We start from the raw sequence: 20391 nt of genomic DNA, 5'->3' as shown, positions 1-20391 counted from the left end.
GATCCAGTTTGCTGAAGTAACAAAAAACTGCCCAGGCAGAATACTCAGGTGGTTTTCACAGGCAGAATCACCTTGTGAAAGGATCTGTGAGCAATTGAGGCCAGTGCAATGCTGGGCATGGATTAGACAGTTAGAAGCAGGCTGAGGAAGCAGAAGTTTCCTCTGGAGTGGTGGTGGTAGTGAACTCATAAAACCAGCATTTCTAGTTAGTTCATGATTTTTTGATACCCAGTAAAGATTTTTATTTCCTAAGCTTGCCATTGAATGAAGTCTTGACGAATTGGAATTGAAAAATCTAAGTAGGAGTTGGTGGTGTTAAAAAAAAAAAAAAAAAAAAAACCACAAAAAAAGCAAACATTATTCTGTTGATAAGTTGTTGTGGGATTTTCTGTGCCAGTTTGTTCTAAAACATGATGGAGGTGTAGTATTTGCTTCATGTAGGTTCTGTGGTGTATTTGCACTGACATAGTATTGATTTGGATTTGACCAAATGGCCTGGTCTTTGATTTACCTACAAACCACCATCTCCCCATATGTTCCCACCTCCTTTACTCCTGTGCCAGTTAGTCTAATTGTCGTAGTTTGAAAAACTTACTGCAAACTTCTTCCTGTGTTTTCAAGTCACTGTCTCTTTAAACAGAGGTGTTTTCTTTTCTTAAAAGGGCACTCAGTTCCTGTGGTTCTGCAGAGTACTTTTCATGCTCAAGCTTGTGAGGAGCTGTTTAAACACCTGTGCATCAGTGGAACCCCCAAGATACGATTGCATACTGGCCTTCTGCTGGTTCAGCTCTGTGGAGGTGAAAGGTGGTGGGGTCAGTTTCTCTCAAATGTACTGCAGGAATTATACAATTCAGAGCAACTTCTCATATTTCCACAAGACAGGTAAGGTATAAATCTATATTGATGAATTACCTGTGGATCAGTAAAGTAATTTCATTGTTCATAACTTAGCATTGGAATTGACAAAATGGGACTGAAGGGTACTTATCCATGGTTTTCACTGATTTAAGAAATAGACCCAAAAAAGCACTGCAGATGATGTCCAATTGCAGTTATTTATTGCACCTATTTGGTTCTTACACCACAAAAATTTGCTATTATTTCTTACTTGGAGATCTTCACATACCTAGCAGGATTGCTGTCCAGCGTCAAAAATGGCCTTCTCTTTTATCAGGCTTAAATGTGCTCTCATCATAGAGCTGCTCTTCTTCAGTATTTGAAAGTGGGATTGAGACTGGAAGGTAGACTATTAGCATTCACTGCAAAAAGACTGCACTGAGATAAGAAGAGCAAGAATGTGTAGAGTTGAGCACTAAATGTTAGATGTATAGATTATTTTAGATTATTGATAGAGGTCTTTAATGTTCTAAATGTTAGCATTTTATTTTAATCAAACATATTTGCTGCTTAGAGGCTATCTGTCTTTTTTGAACAGCAACATCTATATATTCCTATCTTTTTAAAAGATTATGAATTAATTTTTGAAATAATTAATTCAAGAATATAAGAATCCATTGATTTCATTCTCTTTCCCTGTTATCAGCAATATGTAATAGAAAATAAAATGGACGAGATCTTGTTTCAGATGAGGAAGACTCTGCTGACCTCTTGAGGGTGAAAGAGATGATGTTCACCCTAAAATGCTGCATTAACCTTAACAATAAGTGTGAAATCCTGTCTACTATCTGGACCCGCAGTACTACTTTCTGTAGCAACCTGTCTGTGTCTCAGATGAAAGCCTAGGACAGTAATGTTATATAAGGGGTGTTGCAGGATATTACTGATTCTGAAAAAGAAATAAAATCTTAAATATGTAAATTTTATTTTTAGGGTCTTCATGTTGCTTTCTTGCATTGGCCAAAGATCGCTTAGCAACAGTGGTGTTTTAGAAAGTTTACTTAATCTGCTGGATAACCTGCTGTCACCACTGCAACCTCATTTACCTGTGCACAGAAGAACTGAAGGTAGCCTTCTAATTTGGGAGATTCTTTTCATATTCATTATAAACTGGAAAATTAAGAGACTAACTCACAATTTTTGGTGTATTAAAAGAAGAAATCACTTGTTTACTATATTTCTAAAACACAGTCGTCTTTTAAAATGTGATTAATCTTCTTGTTCTTTAGGTGCTAAAAGAGAATCCTTTCCCCACCCCATTAAAACAGCAAAATCTATTTGAGTATTTATAATTCAGCTAGGAAGCTTTGGCAGAGTGGGGGGAACATTCAATGTATAGGCAGCTCTAGTGAATGAGTTTGGAATTTAATGGTTGGAGAGAAATGCACCTTTTTGCTCATGAGATTCTTTCTAAGTTTCAAGTTTTTGAGGTGAAACAGATAGGAAAACAAGTTTGTTAAGTGTATCTGCATGGTTTCTGCAGACTACACAGTTTGTTGTTGTGGAGCTTTTTGTAATTACAAGGAATTTACATTTTTTTGATCCAAAAAAATTACTGGAATTATATCCTACAAACTTGATTTTCTTTGAGTTTTCTCTTAACTACCCCAAGGTTGACACAAATTCTTATTTTTGAAAACATCACACCCTAGGCTCCTTCATTTATTATGTACAGGTAGCAAACCATTATAGAAGATCAGTTGTTTAAAATTCTTAGCCCTGTGAGTTCTGTGAAGTGCCAGCTGAGACTCTGTCCTTAGTTTTCCCATGTATCTTGATGTTAACAGATCTACAGCTGGTATCAGAAGCTGTCCTATTGCTTCCCACTGATCTACCATGTGCTTTCTCTATTGGGGCCATATCCTGCTATAGTCTCTAACTAGTCTGAGGCAAACCCAAGCTTACATCTCCTCTACCTCTGTTTGCACTCTCCCCACAGCTTCCAATTCCTTTCATAGCTCTTGCCTTACTAGTTGTCCTCATGGAGGACTTTAGGAAGCAGAAGTAACTGATACTTCAGAGCTTTATTTGCTGGTCTTCCAGCTTCCTTCCTCCTGGACAGTACAGGTGAGTACTAGGGCAATATTATGTGTGGTGGAAGCATCAGGTATGGCAGAAGAAATTCCTATTTAAGAACTGTCACACATAAATCAGGGTCAAAGGGATGAATACTTACTGGGGAAAAAGTGAAAAAGCAAAGGAAAATCAGAGCAAGAGGTGAGTGTTATGGGTGGAGAGAGGTTGTAAACTTTGAGACCGGAAGAGGAAAAAAGGAATAAGCAAAAGGAGGGAGGGAGGGAGAGAAGCTGAGAAATTATTTTTTTGTGTGTGTGAGATAAAAGGAAAATAAATGGTCTTGTTTTAACAGAAGTATGAAAAGGTATGTACTTCACTCTGTAGCAGGATTCTTTCTTTTTATTCTGCCAGTCAAAAAGGTGTTTTGCAGTCACCAATGCTCCTCATTTCTGTTCTTGCAATTTAGTCTGTGATTCCAGTCCAGGTCCTGTTATGGACCTGTTGGGGTCCTTCCTCTGCCTCCATGGGATGGGCTGCTTTGTGTCAGTGTGCTCAGGAAACTGCAGCTAACAAGTTAGGCTGCATCCTAAGGCTTGGATGCCAGCAGCTACATGTGATTTTGGATGGATCATTTCTGTGCCTTAGTTTTCTTGTTTGATCTGTCTTTAATAATAGTTTGAATTAATTGCAATTTTTTTGAGGTCAGTGCATGAAGAGCACAGTGTAGTTAAATGTGGCTCAGCACAGTGCCCTGATTTGAAAATGTGGATGTAACCTCTAGTGCAGATGTCTTTGCTATATTGACATGGTAGAATAATGCCATTTGCATAATGACTGCAATTAAGTGGTCATTATTTGCAGGTTTCTGGTTTTGTTGAGCAGTCATGAGTTCACTTTGGAACTGCTTATTAGGATTTCCATATGTACAAAGATTTTTCTTGCATGATGCGCAAGATAAGTTTTTTTCCTTTCTGCCTGTACAAAAATACGGCATTTAAAGTGTGAGACTGAAACAGGCATTAGCCAGTCTTTAGTGCCACCAGTGTGGCTCATCTAGTCTGAAGTCACTCTTGGCTTTCCTGTTACTTATTCAGATGGCTACATAATATGCACTCATGGAGAAGTAAAGATGGAGGTATCAGTATGCATGGTTATAACTATCTTATTGGAGCCCTGCTTGATGGAGGAATTGCAAGCTGTAGAATTTGAGTTATCTACTTCATGTACTTTAATGCAAGCAGCTGTCATTATGCTTTTGGTATTTAGGAAATTTAGACTCTAAATTTTTGACTATTTTTAAGAAAAATGCTGCTTAGTTTTTAGTTTGAACAGTTGAGGTGAAGCTTTTGACATCTGACTTAATCGACTAAGGGAACTGTGACATTTTCGTTTGCACCTAAGTGCTGATTTCTTTCCTCATTTATGAGTGCTTAGACTCTAACTCTCCTTTTAAAAAACAAAAAGAGTGGAGTGGAGTCTTTGTGGCCTAATGAAATATGTTATGTTTATGTCTCCAGAAATTTATTAAAGCACTGAAATTTGTTTATTTTGAAGGAGTTTTAGATATTCCCATGATCAGTTGGGTTGTAATGCTGGTGTCCAGACTACTGGATTATGTAGCTACTGTTGAAGATGAAGCAGCCACAGCCAAGAAGCCTCTGAATGGAAAAGAGAGGGAACGCTTTTTGACAGGTGCATCACCTTTATTATCAAAACTTGATTCTATGGGTATTGTTCTGGGAGCTTTTCAAATACCTGAAATGCATTTTCAATTCACTTGAAAAAAGAGATTTTTAAAATGTATGTTCTGATCCTTTTATTTTCATTCTTGTCTACTTATTTACATCTACATCTCCTATAAATGTAATCTCTTTCATTTTTTCAAGTGAAAAATGCAAGATTGATTTTAATTTGTGAAATGTCTGTGTATTACCGTGTGACTGGGATTTTACAATTGAATGTGCACCATGTTGAGACACTGTATTGTGAGAAAGGGCCAGCAGTATGATTTCATAAAAGTTTTGGTATTTGTATCCACTATTTTTAAATTGGTTTTTGTCTGGTTTTCTTTAATTTCATAAGAATAGTAAATAATAATAATAATAAGTACTATATATTGTTGTTATTGTCATCATTATTATAATTGTTATGCTTTGTTTAGCTGTGGTTTTCTTTTAATATCTTTCTAAAAATTAAAATGAAGCTTTTATGTTATGAAGATGTTTATCTGTTTTTACTTAGGACAGAGTTGCTTGCCTGCTTATATGCTCTAAGAATAATGAAAAAGAGATGGTACCCCAGCATTTTAATATCACACAGAAATACTATAGGAGGGGGGATAGTTAAATAATGCCAAGAGCTGGATTTAGCTCGTTTCTTTAATACTTAGTATATGGAGATGCTAACCATTGAAACATAAAAGCTTTTCTCTAGAGTTAAATGAAGTTTAATAAGATGGATTAATTTTTTAAAATTTTATTTCCATTAGGAAACCAGTGGAGTTTTATAAATAATAGCCTTCACACTCAGAGTCTGAGCAGATCTACTAAAGGGAACAGTAGCCTCGATAGACTGTATTCCCGAAAGATCAGAAAGCAGCTCGTGCATCATAAACAGGTGACTTCCTGCATGATAGTGGCCATTTTCACAGCAGTGTGTCTCATTTATAGGATATCTCATTTCTTGAAACAACAGCTTTGGCATCGGGACTCATTCAGCCTTGCTTTTGCATAGGTCTGATTCTGTAGCTAAAGGCTGCCTAACTTCTTTGACATTCATCTAAAACCATGGGGCAAGGGATCTGCTAGAAAAACAAATGTTGGAGTGTACTGTTGTACTCTACTGAACAATAAATATAATGTATTTTCTACACAAATCTGAGTACCCCTGAGTGCAAGCACCTAAGCTGTGATTTTAAAGTATTTTAAAAGCTTGAGTTAGAGTTTGAACTGAAGATTGCTATCATGTGAACATACTGATCCTTTTAACATCTTATTGCTTAAATTTTCATTTATTCCTATTAACATTTTCTTTTAGCAACTTAACTTATTAAAAGCAAAACAGAAGGCTTTGGTGGAACAGATGGAAAAAGAGAAAATACAAAGCAACAAAGGATCATCATACAAACTTTTAGTAGAACAGGCAAAACTAAAGCAGGCTACTTCAAAGGTATGATGCTCTGAAACTGTAACTGACTTCTTGTCCTTTATGTGAAAAGACCTGTTCCTGCAAAGTCATTTTTGTCTTACTTTGACGTTATTACAAAAAGTTGTTTCATCATGGCTGCTATCAAGTATATTCTAATACTGAAAAAAAGCAGCCATCTGGAAATTTATTGCTCTGTGAAAAATAGTTTATTGTTCTACAGGATTCTTTTAGGTAGTCATGCCCAACATTACTAATAAACCTGTAGCTTTGAGGATGCCAGTCGTGTCATTAAACTTTGGATAACATACAGCAACAGAGAGATAAAGTAGTACTTTATATGACTAGCTTTTATGCATGATGCTCTTCTAGATGCTTTCCTGATTGAGTAATCAAAAAGTAATCATGTCAATGTCTGTCTTCCCAAACTAATAAATATGACTTTTGAGAATTATTTTTGAAGTTTGTCATAAGCTCTTTAGCTTCCTAAAGATACCCACCACTTCAGTTGTGACATCTTGCAATAGGCCCCAGATAGTGAGAGTTGATGATGTAATTAAAGAATTGTTTTGGCTATGAGAGGAGTTGCTGAAATTTAGGGATTTCAGACAATGACAATGTGGACTTTGCAGGGAACACCAAAAATGTGTAAATCTTTCTAGCTACCAAACTTAGGTGACATTTCTCTTGAAATATCAATATTTTGAGAGAAATATTTCTCTTGAAATATTTACTCCCTAGTTCAAGTATTCATGTCTTTTAGGATGCCTGAAAATAGGTCTGTGCAAGGAGATTACATGATGTTGGATCTTACAGGCAATCTAAAGGGAAATCTTAAAATTTGTAGTAATTATGTAAAAAAGAAAATCACTAGCATAAAAATAAAGCCCTAAATTTTCACTAACTGTGCTTGTCATGAGCTGTTCTTTCCTGCACTATCTTCTGCTTTATTCCAGCAGGTTATACCAAGGGAGCTGCTCCACTGGTGGCCCCTTGAGACATCTTTAAATGAGTTACTGGCTGAACTGTGCTGTCCAGCTGTTTGAAGTCTCACTTTATAGTAGCCATGTTGCATAAAAAAACTGTGTTGAACTAAAGATCTTTCCTCTTGTAGTTTCTTGTAGTTAAGGTGTTACTGCACCCTTAATAGTTTCATTTTATGCGTGTTTTGCTATTTCGCCTACTAATCACTTTTAGTTATGACAAGCTGTGAGTGACGTGATCCATGTACTGCATTTAGGAGTAAGTGAAATCTTTGTCTTACTGAATAGCTCTTTCTTTGGTCTACTTTAGTAGCTATGGCTTAATTGAGATTATCAGAGCCAGTCTTATTATCTAATGACTGGTAGTGTAGCTAATACAATGAGCTGAGCTGCTAAATGAATGCTCTTGGTGAATGAAAGGATTAATAAAAGCACCTTCTTTTCTCCATTGCATATAGGCTCTCTGTCAAAAAGGTTTTAGTTCAGAGCCATGATCAAAAAACAAAATTAGTTCAATTTATGGTATGAATAATACATACTTTGTATCATGGCAGTATTAAGAAATTTAGAATTTCCTGATGATTTATCAAATGTGAAGAACTGAAAAGTCAGTGTTCTTGTGAAAGTAAATTTCCATGCTGTCTATTTTTATATGTAGTTTGCTTTATGGTACCTGCAGCTTTATGTACATGTGTGAAAACATGAAAGAAACTTTGAGAATATGTATTTTCAATATGTGTTATGGTATACATAAGGCTTAATCGGCACTTCTGCAGAACTGAATTTGATTATGCCATTGTCATCTGAGATAAAAAGCTGCCAAAACAAATTTCTGCCAACGAAGTCTTAATTCCGTTCCAGATTCTCATATATTTTTAGACTTCCTTCTATTTTTTTAAGGAGTTCCACAGTCTCTGTTATTGCTGCCACACTGATTCATTGGGAAAGGATTTAGAGGTCAGTTTAAACTGTAACTGTTGTTTCAAATTTCATTTCTGCAGCACTTCAAGGACTTAATACGCTTGCGTCGAACTGCAGAATGGCCTCGTTCTTCTTTAGATACAGAAGTATCAACAGCAAAGGAAACTCCAGAAATTGAACCACTTCCCTTTACACTGGCACATGAACGTTGCATTTCTGTAGTGCAAAAGCTGGCACTCTTTCTCTTGTCCATGGACTTTACTTGTCATGCAGATTTACTTCTTTTTGTCTGTAAGGTAAACAGAATATGGAACATCACTATGTAGCTGCAGTAGCAACCACAATAAATTAATTTTCTATTACTGCTTTTTTGCTTGTTTGATGGTAAGAATTAGCTGCAGCACTAAAATTGCTAATTATTTTTGATGTAGTTTTTCTGATCTATCACTTTTTGTGTGACTTACAATATGGTGGCTTCAAAATTGCATGGAAAAACTAACTTCAGAAAAAATGCATTCCTGTAATTACACTCATAAAATTCTAAAGTATGAGCTTAAAAATACCTGATTTATTTGTAAGCAAAATCTAATAATAATAGGAAATAAAGTTATATACTTTCATAGGGTTAACTATGAATAGGCATATATTTATCTTTCTTTTTTTTAATAGGTTCTTGCTAGAATTGCAAATGCTACAAGACCAACAATTCATTTATGTGAGATTGTAAATGAGACTCAGTTAGAAAGATTATTGCTGCTTCTTGTTGGAACTGACTTTAACAGGGGAGACATCTCCTGGGGAGGAGCGTGGGCTCAGTATTCTCTGACTTGTATGCTGCAGGATATTCTAGCAGGTTTGTTTTAACATCATATTCTTTAGAAAGTATCTTGCACTTGAATCTTTCTTCCTTTAGTATTTTGGGGGTGAGTTTATCACTGTGTTAATCTGCTGACACAGCCTAAATTATTAAAAAAAAAAACCCAAAAAATCATAACGTTTAGGTTAGTGTGTAAAAATGTGATTTAAAATTGCAGTTAGAGCGATTTGTACATTGAAAAGTTCATTCTTATGTCACCATGATTATTGGAAAATTATTCAGAACACTTCTCCTTGAAGAAATAACACCCAGAGGATTTAGAGTTAGATGAAAAAAATGATATTGGTGTAGACACTGGGATGTTAATTTGTAATGGGAATAAAATTTGAAATTAAGTTGCTTAATTTAATACCCAGGAGAGTTGTTGGCACCTATAGCAGCTGAAGCTATGGAAGAGAGTGCTTTGGGAGAAGATGCTGGAGCTTCAGCTGGAGATTCTGATGACTCTCTCCAGCAGTCCACAGTTCAGTTAGTGGAAACCATAGATGAGCCTCTGACACATGACATCACAGGTAAATTATTCCATAATTCTGTATTTCTGTTTACTGAAAAGAATAAAAAAAAAATCATCTATCAAGGTATCAGTAAAAGACTTTTTGGTGATAGTGTAAATAGTTTTGTATAATATAGGCAGTTTGAGTAATTAAGTTAGTTTTGCATCTGGCAAGTAAAAAATGGTTATTTTTCCTATTCTTTTTAAAAAGGCAACTTGATTGCATATTTTAACTTTTTCTACAAAGTTTTAATATTAAAAAGGTTAAAATTATCTGTTAAGTATATTATGCGTCCTTGTTCTATAATTTCTACTTGCTAATGTTAATATTCCTTTAATGATTCAAGGTGCTCCACCCTTGTCATCATTAGAGAAAGATAAGGACATTGATCTTGAATTACTGCAAGACCTAATGGAAGTTGATATTGATCCTTTGGATATTGATTTGGAAAAAGATCCCCTTGCAGCCAAAGTCTTCAAGGTATGTCACACCTGAATTTTCAGGATAACCTTTATATATGAGACAGAAAAATCCTTACTCTCTTACACTTCTTCAGTAGTGGTATTTGATATCTTAGACCTGCTGCTAGTTTTTTGTGATGTTTAATGTGGAATAACAGAAAAGAATGTAAATATTTACTTCTCAGTTGACCACAAAATATTTTACCTTTGCATGAAGATACTTGTGTAAACAAGAGGTTCTGAGTTTACTCGCACATTAGCACATGTTGAAGACAGCAAAGGCATAATAGAAGAACAAGATCTAGTCTTGTTCTTTTTATTAAGAACAGAGCACCACTTCTGTGACTGATCTTAAGATGAGTTTATGCTGTTAGTATTGTATTTAAAAAAGGAAGCCAGCAATAGCTTGTGCTCTGATTGGCTTCCGACTATGAAGAGAAGCAACTCACTTCAAAATTTACTTCACTGGGGAACAAAAAAATTACTAAGTACTTTTATACTTAAAATTAAGGCTAAATATACATATGTTGTACAATTAAAATGTCTTTGAAAAACCAAAAATATTTAGACTTTAAAGAAACACACTGTTCATAATGAAATATTGAGTCTCTTTCTCTGTTTAGAAGGATAACATTTGGAGTTTTTCCATGCCTCTCACTATTGACTTAAACTTCTCGTTTGAATTAACCTAAATTATCTGTCTCACCACTTGCTCAGAAAACACTGGATTTTTTTTCTGTATTCCCTCATATGTCCTTCCACCCATTACCTATCATGTAAAGATTTTTTTCTTTAAATCTTAGTCTACCACCAAAAATTACACTTACTGCTGAATTTCTGTTACTGATATTTCCTGCCTTCTTTATTCTCCTATCATGTCATGTGGCAGTACTCTTTAATCACCTTCATCCAAGATATCTTTATTGTCCTATTACCTGCTTTGATGTCTACCAAAAAAATCACCATAAAACCACTTCTTGATTCTTCATCCTTCTTTATATTTCCTTCCTTATCTGTAAAATAACAGTTGGTCTTGGATCTCACCATTAAAAAGACCGGCCTATGCAAGTTGCCTTTATACAGTGTTACATTGCTTTATTCCTTGTGTCTATATGCTTTTTTAGTATCTTAAATTATGACACAAGTAGAGATTACGCCGCTGTTTCTTTTTCAGAGCCCAGTCTCTGAGCCTCAGTGAGGCTTTAAGGTACTTAATTAGTGCAGTTAACAGTATAGTATAGTATTCTGTCATGATAAATACCTCCTCAAAATATCTGTGTAATACTCTGCTTCGAAATTTACAGTATGGTACAAATGTGTGAAGAAAAACTGATGTTAAAATTTCTAAATTGGCTTCTTGAGTCTTTGAGGCAGGTAACTACACTGCTCGACTTTGATAATCACTAAGGATTCAGTAGCTTATACTGCAGTAAGGATTGAAACAATTGTCTAGAGCTATTGGAACCAATCTTCTGTTTTTAAATTTTTTTAACTTCGAAGTTTGTTGTTAGTCATGAAAAGCTTTTGGCAATCTAAAGATGTGCTGTTTATTGTTTTTCCTTGTTTTTTTGTTTGTTTTTTAAGCCTATAAGCAGCACCTGGTATGATTACTGGGGTGCTGAATATGGCACCTACAATTACAATCCTTACATTGGTGGTGTTGGAATTCCTGTTGCAAAACCACCTGTAACTACAGAGAAAAATGGATCACAAACTGTCAGCATATCAGTCTCTCAAGGTAAGCAATGAATTGAAGTTCTGTTCATGGTCTCTTTTCTGTAATACTATATTTGACAGCTTAGGACAAGAAATTTTAGCCCTATCTATGTATTTTAAGAGGAAAGTATTACGTTTTATATATGCCACATTTTTTTTCCTGTTGTAGCTGAGAAAATATAATGTGAAATTTACATTTTAAAAAGCCCAACATAGCAGAAAATCTTACTTTCTAACATTTTGGAATGCACTTTCAGGCGGTTTTAAATCATTCCTGTTTTCTCAGGAAATTTTGGAAGCTCTTTTGTAGTTGGCTCTACCCCAAAGGAGTGAAGTGGCATACTTGTTTCATTTGTAGGAGCACTACTGAAATGGGTGATAAATTTTTCTTTTGCCTCACTGGGAAAAAACAGCTTTTTGGTTCTCGTTTGAGAACTGTTGCCTTAGGAAGAAGTAACTTGAACATGTGCAGATTGTAATGTGTGATAGTAAAGTAAGTGTGGAAAGAAATTTGGGGGTGTTTCACAGAAATACAGTATTTTATAATTACATATTTCACATCTGGAGGAATGCTATAGAAAGTTAGAGGAACAAAGGTGAGATGAGCTCAGTTGTTCAGAGTATGCTGCTGATAACACCAAGGTTGTGGGTCCCGTGGCCATATGGGCCATTCTCTTAGGAGTTGGATTTGATAATCCTTGTGGGTCCCTTCCAGTTCAGAATATTCTGTAATTATGTATGTCCTTGATATACACAGTTTTACCTTTTTTGTTGCCTTCTGTAGCTTTAGATGCACGTCTTGAAGTTGGACTTGAGCAGCAGGCTGAGCTGATGCTGAAAATGATGTCCACACTGGAGGCTGATTCCATTCTACAAGCATTAACAAACACATCTCCTACATGTAACTACGTGTTGTCAAATCATTGTCTTCACATAATGATCATGATGCTTTGAAGTTTGTAGTAATGTTTTCTGTAGTCACTTAGTAGCTGAGAAAGTCACATTTTGCTGGAGTTTTCTTATTAGGCTGAACTTTAGAGATAGTTCTTTATTCAGATTTTTTTATTAACTTATATGCCTGTATTTAAGACATTTTGTGAAACAGTCAATTATGCATGTGGATTATGTTACAAAAAAGGAAAAATTTTCAGCTTTAAGTCTAGGTGCAAGCAAACATCAAGCTTCCTGTGTCTAGCTTCATTCTTGGTGTTTAAAAGCTCTTTGCATATGACAGTTACACCTACTAAGTGATGGAAGTGAAAATACTTGAATGCAATTTTGAACTCAGCTGTTCAGTGAGCTTTATGTTACAAAACCACTCAGAGTGTTTTACTTTTGAACCTTTTTTCAGTGGGTTGTGCTGCCCATTTTGTTAAAATGTGTTTCATTGTGACCCTCTGGGTACTTGAATATGCATGCAGTCATTGGTTGAGTAGTGATGTAGTGATGGAGTAGGTTTAGTGATATCTTCAGAGTTTATTCTCTGGAAGTTCATTATTGTCTGCAGCAGTTGCACTGTAATGCATGAAAGAGATGTTCCAATTGTTTGTCTTGTCATTGTGTTACCAGAACACTGCTGTAATAGCTGTGAAAATGCATTTGTGTGGGCTTGGTTCCAAACAGTTTTTGTGAAGATGGAAATGTCTGACATTCACGTATGCCACTACTATGGCAGTCAGTAGTCCAAATCAAGAGAACACTTATGTTGAAGATGTTCTTCTAAATTATAAAAAAGTGTCTTTCACTTAAGTATAAAATGCAAGGAAGTAGTTATAAAATGACTTCTGGCAACTTTTCAGAGTAATTCATGGGAGGATGGTGCCCTGTTTTGTCTTCTAGTGACGCAGTCTCCCAGTGGCACAGATGATTCATTGCTGAGGGGATTACATGCTGCTAACCAAAATGCCCAGCTGATTGTGCAGTTGTCATCTATACCTATGCTGAGTGCATGCTTCAACAAGCTCTTTTCCATGCTGCAAGTCCACCATGTTCAGGTAGAGAATTTTGAATTTTAAATGTTCTGATAGTATTTTTCTCTAAATTTAATAGTTGTTTCCCTCTAGTTCTTGCTACTTAGGATTCAAGTAATCTGTTAGGTTATGTACTTCATTGCTTATGAATATGTCATGGGCAACAGTACTGATAATGTAATAAACAAAGCTCTGAAAGCCTTTGTGAAAGTGGACATGGCTTGTTACTGTGGAAAACTGGTATACATTTGCATCTTTTAAAAACAAGTTTGTATGTCCACCGAGTGATAATTGTTTGCTTATTAATGAAAAATGTCACTAAGTGACACTTAAAGACAAAGGGAGATTTGTGGAGGTTTTCAAAACCCACTTGAGTAAACCCCCAAGTGACAAAGTCTGATTCTTTGGCATTTCTTTGAGCAGATTGGATTGGGTAACTTGCAAAGGTTCCTTCCAATCTGAATTATCCAATGATCCTGTGTGGTAATAGCAAATTTAAAAGTTTACTTTTTGAGAAGTCACTGGTTTAGCAATGCTTTGCTTGATTCATACAAAGGAATGCCATGCATGCTATATAACATAATGATTAAATGCCTGCCTCCCTCTTGATATTTTGATGGAGTGGCTGACTCCATCCCTCAATTGTTCTTTACACAAGAAACTATTTTGGATGAGGTATTTAAACATCCTTGATGCTTGCCCTGAAGTTTTTCCTCAGGGGAATTTTTCAGAGTAAGTGTCAGTGTCTCTGAGGTTTCTCATTAGATTAATGGGCCTTTTGAATAATTTAGGTTAATTGGGAAACTATCATTTTAGCAACATTCCAAAAGCTTCCCTGCAAACCTGTAAGCCTACCTGTACATGTTATAGCTATAGGGTTATGATAAAGATATTTTAGAACAGTGTGTAAAGCTGCATTTTCTTAACACGAGTTTGAATAAACTTCTTCAGAGAAATTATTTGGAAGAAATCAATTACAAAAACAATAGCAGAAGCATTTGCTAGTTAGGCTGAATTTGCCTTGAATATTATGTTTAGCAGAATTTTCAATTCCAGTGAGGGAGAGAGCGTGTGTTCGCAGTGAAATAGTAGCAGGTGACAATGTAGATCAGGCTTTTAAAATTAAAATTTTGATGCTCTGGATTTCTGAGTTTGTTCTCATAGTGGGTTTTTTTTCCCCTTTCTTTCAGCTTGAATCCCTGTTGCAGCTATGGCTCACATTAAGCCTGAATTCCAGCTCCTCTGGAAGTAAAGATAGTGGTGCTGATATTTTCCTTTATAATGCTAACCGAATACCTGTTGTTTCCCTAAACCAAGGTAAAATATATTAAATATGGGAAATAGGTTTGGGGTTGTTTTTGGTTTTTCTTTTTAAATACTCAATTTTTGCTAATAAGCAAGAAGTTCTGCGGTAAATATTTTTTATAAGATCAGTGTTAAGATAATTTCTGTGTTCTTATTTAAGAATTCTTGGTCTTCTTTACTTCTTAAAAGTGGAAAATACATTGCTAGAGTGTAACCAAGAGTTAATTTGTTCAATTTTTATAAAATTAGTAGAAATCAAATGCTAAAATTTGTGGTTCTTAACTCAGAATTATTCCCAAGAGGACTTATTAAAATGTACTTCTTAGTCTGAGATGAACGGTGCAACTGTATGCATTTTTCTGACTAATTTTATCTCCTTTATGCCATCCTATGATCCCTCCCTTAAAAAGGGGGTCAGCAGAGTGGGAAAGCTCCATTACTGTTGAGCATCAGACTACTAATGTAGTATGAAGACATGCAGTATTTTTTTTTCTTGCAATATGTTATACTATATAATTAAGAAAGTCTGTGGTATCTTAGGGTGATAATCAAAAATATTAACGCCTGATATAATGAACCTGTTACACTGATTTCCATGAGAACAATTGAAACCAGTTTCTTTGCATCATTTTCTTTGAGCTGTCAGGGTCTGTACACTGTAGAAAGTTCTGTGGGCCAGTTCCTGTGAAGTGTTGGTGTGGTTTCTTTTTTCCTGTGAAGTGTTGATGAGGTTTCTTTTCCTAATTTCCTGCAACAGTGGTTGCAGGAACAATGACAACAGTGGTAAAAACAAAATGGATGCAAGGAACAATAATATTAATAACAATAGTCAGCATAGGCCTTGCAGTAAAAATTAGAAATTTATAGTAATACCTTGAAGATTAAAACTTGAAAAAAACTGTTTTTCTTGACAGCTTCAGTAACTAGCTTCCTGTCAGTTCTGGCATGGTATCCTAATACTTTACTCCGAACATGGTGCCTTGTGCTTCACAGCCTAACACTCATGACAAATATGCAGCTTAATGGTAAGTTTGTTTGGTTGGTTTTCTTATGTTGGCAGTTTTAGAGATGTACAAATAAATGTTGATTCCATCAGAAGACTTCCAGAACATTCCTTTTGTCATAAGTGTGCTTTTGTTCTCCATTAACTTGGGGCTTTTCAAGCAGTGAGCTCCTTGAATTGCTTGAACCATGGGAAACAGAAGCCTCTATGGTAAAAGAAAATGTCATTATAAGTAAGTCGTCAGTGTCTTCCAAAAATGTTTTAGAACTAGCTAATGATCTCTGGGAATTAGTTTTGTAGTATGAGAAGAAGTAGCAGAGAGGAGTGATTAAGTTGCTGTGAATGAGATTGAAGTTTTTCTGACAGAGTGGGAATATTTTTGTAAATATGCGGGTACCAGTCACTGCTATCTGAAAATAAGCCCCCAGCAGCTGAATCTATTAAAATAGAAATCCAGCCATTTCATTTCCCTGTGCATACCAGTAATATCTCACATTCTCTGTATTGCTCCATAACACAGCAGAAATCATCTCACTTTGTGAATGAGATTTTGCCACAACACTGATAGAAATTAAAGGAAGTAGTTTTTCAATGTTGCCTATGAATCTTTTTTTCATATTTGCTATTTCAAGTCATTGACTTTAGGATGCACTTTGTTCATAAAATTTTTACTTTCTGTGATGTTATTTGGAGATCAGTCTCACAAAAATCTGCTGAAATTTTTGTCATGAGGTACAGAAGTAGAGCTGCAAAAAACTAATGAAAGACACTTATGCACAAACTGAGACTTCACTCTTATTTGTAGTATTTGAGACTAGATCATGGCCTGATCTCTGGAATAACTGCCTTCAGTTAACAAGCACATGTACTGCCAAGGCTTGAGTCGGTTACACCTTATCAAAAGAGATGAGCGCATTCAGACCTCTGTGGGAATGTCCATGTCACTCCCCCAGGGTGCAGTTTTACACCTGAGCCAGTTGTGAAAGGGAGAACATTGGCATGATGGCATTTATCAGAAAGCATTGGCCCACTTCCACAGGATCTATTTCATTTTGTGCTTTTTTCAGGGTTTTGAACTGATTCAGTATACTACTACTGCAAGAGTAAGACTTCACATTTAGTAAAGCTCATTTGTTTGATCTCTGAAGGGTGCATTTTAATTCAAATTCCAGTCTTCAGAGTTCTTATCTGTTAAGCTCCCTACAGTTTTATTCTGAGAAGTCTTTGCATGTGCCAAGAACAAAAATACTGTGATGGTTTACAGGATAATAGAACACTTGTTCTCTGTCTGACAGACTCAAAAAGGTACTTGAGCCTTATTGAAGTGTTCGACTAACAAAAAGAGACAAATCAAAATGTGTGTAGGTATTGCACCTACAAAATTAATCTCAATTTTCAGGAATACTGCCTTAGCAAGCTTGGAATACTGATTGGATGGTTTTGGGGCTTTACATCTATACTTAGTAGAAAACTAAAAATTGTGGTCCTGAGTAAGCAGTTTTTGGTACCTGATTTAGCTGAGAATACTTCCACATCATGAAATAAATATAAGGGGTTTGCACTAAAAATATTTGATTTACATTTCATGTTTAAGATTATGCACATAATTTTTATGTCTTTATTTTTAAGCTGGTCCAAGCAGTGTCATTGGAGCTCAGGAAAGTACTGCCCAATTGCTGGTGTCAGATCCCAACCTTATTCATGTGTTAGTGAAATTTCTTTCTGGCACTAACCCTCATGGAACGAATCAACACAGTCCACAGGTAATGAGCAATTAAAATAAGAGAAACTTTTTGCAATAGGATTTCAAGACACTTGACAGAAATGTGTTCATTCGTAGTGTATTATATCCTTGTCTTGTTTCTGCTTCTAGTTATAGACTTAGTTGGTTCTGATGAGCAGCCATAGGGAAGTTCATGTTGATACACTCTCAGTAGTGCTGGTATGTTTTCACAGCTCTCTGGAGACTTGTCACAGGGAGAGGATGCCATATGTGAATGAAGTCTTTCATTCAGTTACTTTCCCAAAGTCTTGTTGGGCTGGGACAGAAATGCCAATGAAGATTAAGTTTTAATAGCTAAGAATTCCTGAACTTAAAATTATACTTCATTTTCTTCCTGTTTCTGAATTCATGTGGTGTCTGCTGCCTCTCCTAATTTCAATTAATGTTTTCTTGTTTTTTGCCATCTTTGAAATATCTACAAATAGTGTTTTTAAAAAAGCCCAAGTGAACTTAAGTGTAGGTAGTATTTGCCAGGAGTCTCAGTTTGGGAGGCAGAAAACACCTGGTAGTTACACGGGGTTTTTTTCCAGCAAATTTTCAAGAAAATGTGTAGTCATTTCCAGAACTTTAACACTGCACAGTGCCATTAAAGTACTTAAGTATGTAGTTTGTGAAAAAACATTCAGATTATCACTGAAGTGGATTTTGTATGGAGTATAGTTTGCATTACTGAAAAGAGTCTTAAGTTGAAAAACAAGTCTTAGACAAAGAACTGAATTTCTTGCTTTTGACTCATGATTAATAATAGAAAAACATGTAATATAAATGGATACAGTTTAGTTCTGTAAAGATGCTGCAAAAATTCTCAAAAAGCAAGTTAAGTTATGCAACACTTTCCTGTTCTTAGAAGATGTTATTGTTCTTGAAGGCATTTCAGTTGTATATAATTCTTCCTAAAATGTCTTTGCTTCTAGGTTGGGCCAACAGCAACACAAGCTATGCAAGAATTTCTTACTCGATTACAGGTGCACCTTTCTTCCACTTGTCCTCAGATGTTCAGTGAATTTTTATTGAAATTAATACATATACTTTCAACAGAAAGGTAAATCTTACATGTTTGTTTTCTTTCATACCCTCCTTTTATTTAAAATCTGTGTGATTGTGAATCACACCTCAGATGTGTATGTGCCATGTTAGTGGAAATCATCATTGTTGTTCCAGCATGAGCAGCAGGACCTGGGCTGCTCCTGGCACATGGAAAAGTGCATCTGGAATTCACACACAGCTGTCTGTGTAAGGGAGTGTCAATAGAGGCACTAAAATGTTGGACTGAATTTATTTAAAGCTAAGATGTAAACCTTGTAACTCCCTAAAGTAAGGACACTGTTGATGAGCTTATTAAAAGAAGTATTCTGAGAGGTCTGAATTAATGAAAGATTTCAGAAATTCATAGGTTGTGAAAATAGTATGGATGTCTTTGCTCATATGGTAGGGTGAGTTGTGAGACTGCATAATTCTAGTTATGCAATATGCATTTTTATTGCTTTATCTTTGGTAGGTTTTTTTTCTCTCCCCATGACAGTGGAAAACACCCTCTGTCCCACTCTCCTAGGGCCTGGTGATGCTCACTAGTGTAGAGAAGTGCCTCTGGCCAGGGGAGAGAGAAGAGCTTATGGCTCATCTTTCACAGTTCTGCTTCCTCAAGGCAAGGCTGATGGGCACAGTGGTACACTGGAAAGAACGCAATTGTTTAGTCTGAAGTACACTTGAAAGCCTTTCTTTCTGGTCTTGATCTGCTCTTTTCCAGACAAAGGCTTCCTATAATTAGGAATGAGCTTCCTCAGTTCTGGGTTCCCAGTAGGTGGCACTGGTGTTATCTATTCTTTAATCTTACAGAAAATGGTTTCTGCCTTCTCCAAGAGATTTTACCTTTTTAACTTAAATTATAGGAGTGGTGTTTACCACGTTAGATAGATGATCAGTGATTTCTAGGAGATGTCATAATACAATAAAATCATTAATTCACAGTGAATCCCCGAGTGTGTGTCTGCATGTCAGCATTTGTTTAAAATAAGCTAATGAGACCACTGAAAGGGTAAGTTTTGAAATGTGTTAGGGGTTTTTTGTGAAATCCCATGAAATGAAAGCAAAGCACCAGGAGGGGATTTACATGGTTATTTCTAAAAACACAGATAATTATGGAACTATACTGTGTCTGATCATAAGATGAATTGTAAAGAAAAGCAGTATTTTACTGTTAGAATTACTTAAATTGCAAATATTATTTTCAGGGCTGTTTCTATAAACTGTTTTGTTCTCTATTTAGTTTTAAAAGTTCAAGTAAGATTAATCAATAGGAAGAAAAAAAATCCATCATGATTTCCTGTTAGCAACTAAATAATCTTCATGATGTTTAAAGTATTATGTGACTGCTTTCCATGAGGTTTTCTTGCAATGTAGGAAACTTTTCACTAATAACTGAACAGGACTGTTCAGTCTGTATGTAGACTGTTCCATGTCACTATAGGACACGAAAGAACACAGGCATGCACTGCTGCTCTCAAGGTGAAGAAAAGGGGGAGTTTATTTTCTGACTCTAACATTTAAAGTTTTCTAAAAGTGACAGTAGATTGGAGGGTTACAGTGCCACCTCTCCAATGACACTGGACAAACCAACAGTCTATCTGTTTCTCTTCTTCTATAAAAGAATGCAAAACAATGAGTTATTTACAGAAAGTGTGTGAGAAAGTTCTCTACAGGAATGTTAACATCAGAAAGCTTAGAAAATCTTAAAAAATCAAAGGACAGTTCAAAGTATTTACCTGCAAAATTACCTGAATTACAAAACAAAAGATGAATCCTAGCCTTTTTCAAAGTTAAC

At 35.6% G+C, this 20391-nt stretch overlaps 1 protein-coding gene across 5 annotated transcripts in view; it reads left to right on the top strand.

The window, feature by feature from the left end:
* The window catches only part of BIRC6 (baculoviral IAP repeat containing 6), a 175555-nt gene that overhangs the window by 62147 nt on the left and 93017 nt on the right, over positions 1 to 20391 (top strand). For all 5 annotated transcript variants that reach the window (XM_050972011.1, XM_050972008.1, XM_050972010.1 and 2 more), the window contains exons 30-45: positions 663 to 882; positions 1831 to 1964; positions 4468 to 4605; positions 5402 to 5529; positions 5950 to 6081; positions 8042 to 8257; positions 8631 to 8814; positions 9195 to 9350; positions 9679 to 9812; positions 11378 to 11531; positions 12294 to 12410; positions 13349 to 13503; positions 14670 to 14796; positions 15699 to 15809; positions 17417 to 17550; positions 18485 to 18612. In XM_050972011.1, coding sequence (XP_050827968.1) covers positions 663 to 882; positions 1831 to 1964; positions 4468 to 4605; positions 5402 to 5529; positions 5950 to 6081; positions 8042 to 8257; positions 8631 to 8814; positions 9195 to 9350; positions 9679 to 9812; positions 11378 to 11531; positions 12294 to 12410; positions 13349 to 13503; positions 14670 to 14796; positions 15699 to 15809; positions 17417 to 17550; positions 18485 to 18612 — 2368 coding nt within the window. The remainder of the gene's footprint in view (positions 1 to 662; positions 883 to 1830; positions 1965 to 4467; positions 4606 to 5401; positions 5530 to 5949; positions 6082 to 8041; positions 8258 to 8630; positions 8815 to 9194; positions 9351 to 9678; positions 9813 to 11377; positions 11532 to 12293; positions 12411 to 13348; positions 13504 to 14669; positions 14797 to 15698; positions 15810 to 17416; positions 17551 to 18484; positions 18613 to 20391) is intronic.

Source organism: Serinus canaria, chromosome 3, assembly GCF_022539315.1.
Source record: "Serinus canaria isolate serCan28SL12 chromosome 3, serCan2020, whole genome shotgun sequence".
NCBI lineage: Eukaryota > Metazoa > Chordata > Aves > Passeriformes > Fringillidae > Serinus > Serinus canaria.
The sequence above is the reverse complement of the archived record's forward strand: the minus strand, read 5'-3'. Positions and strand labels throughout refer to the sequence as shown.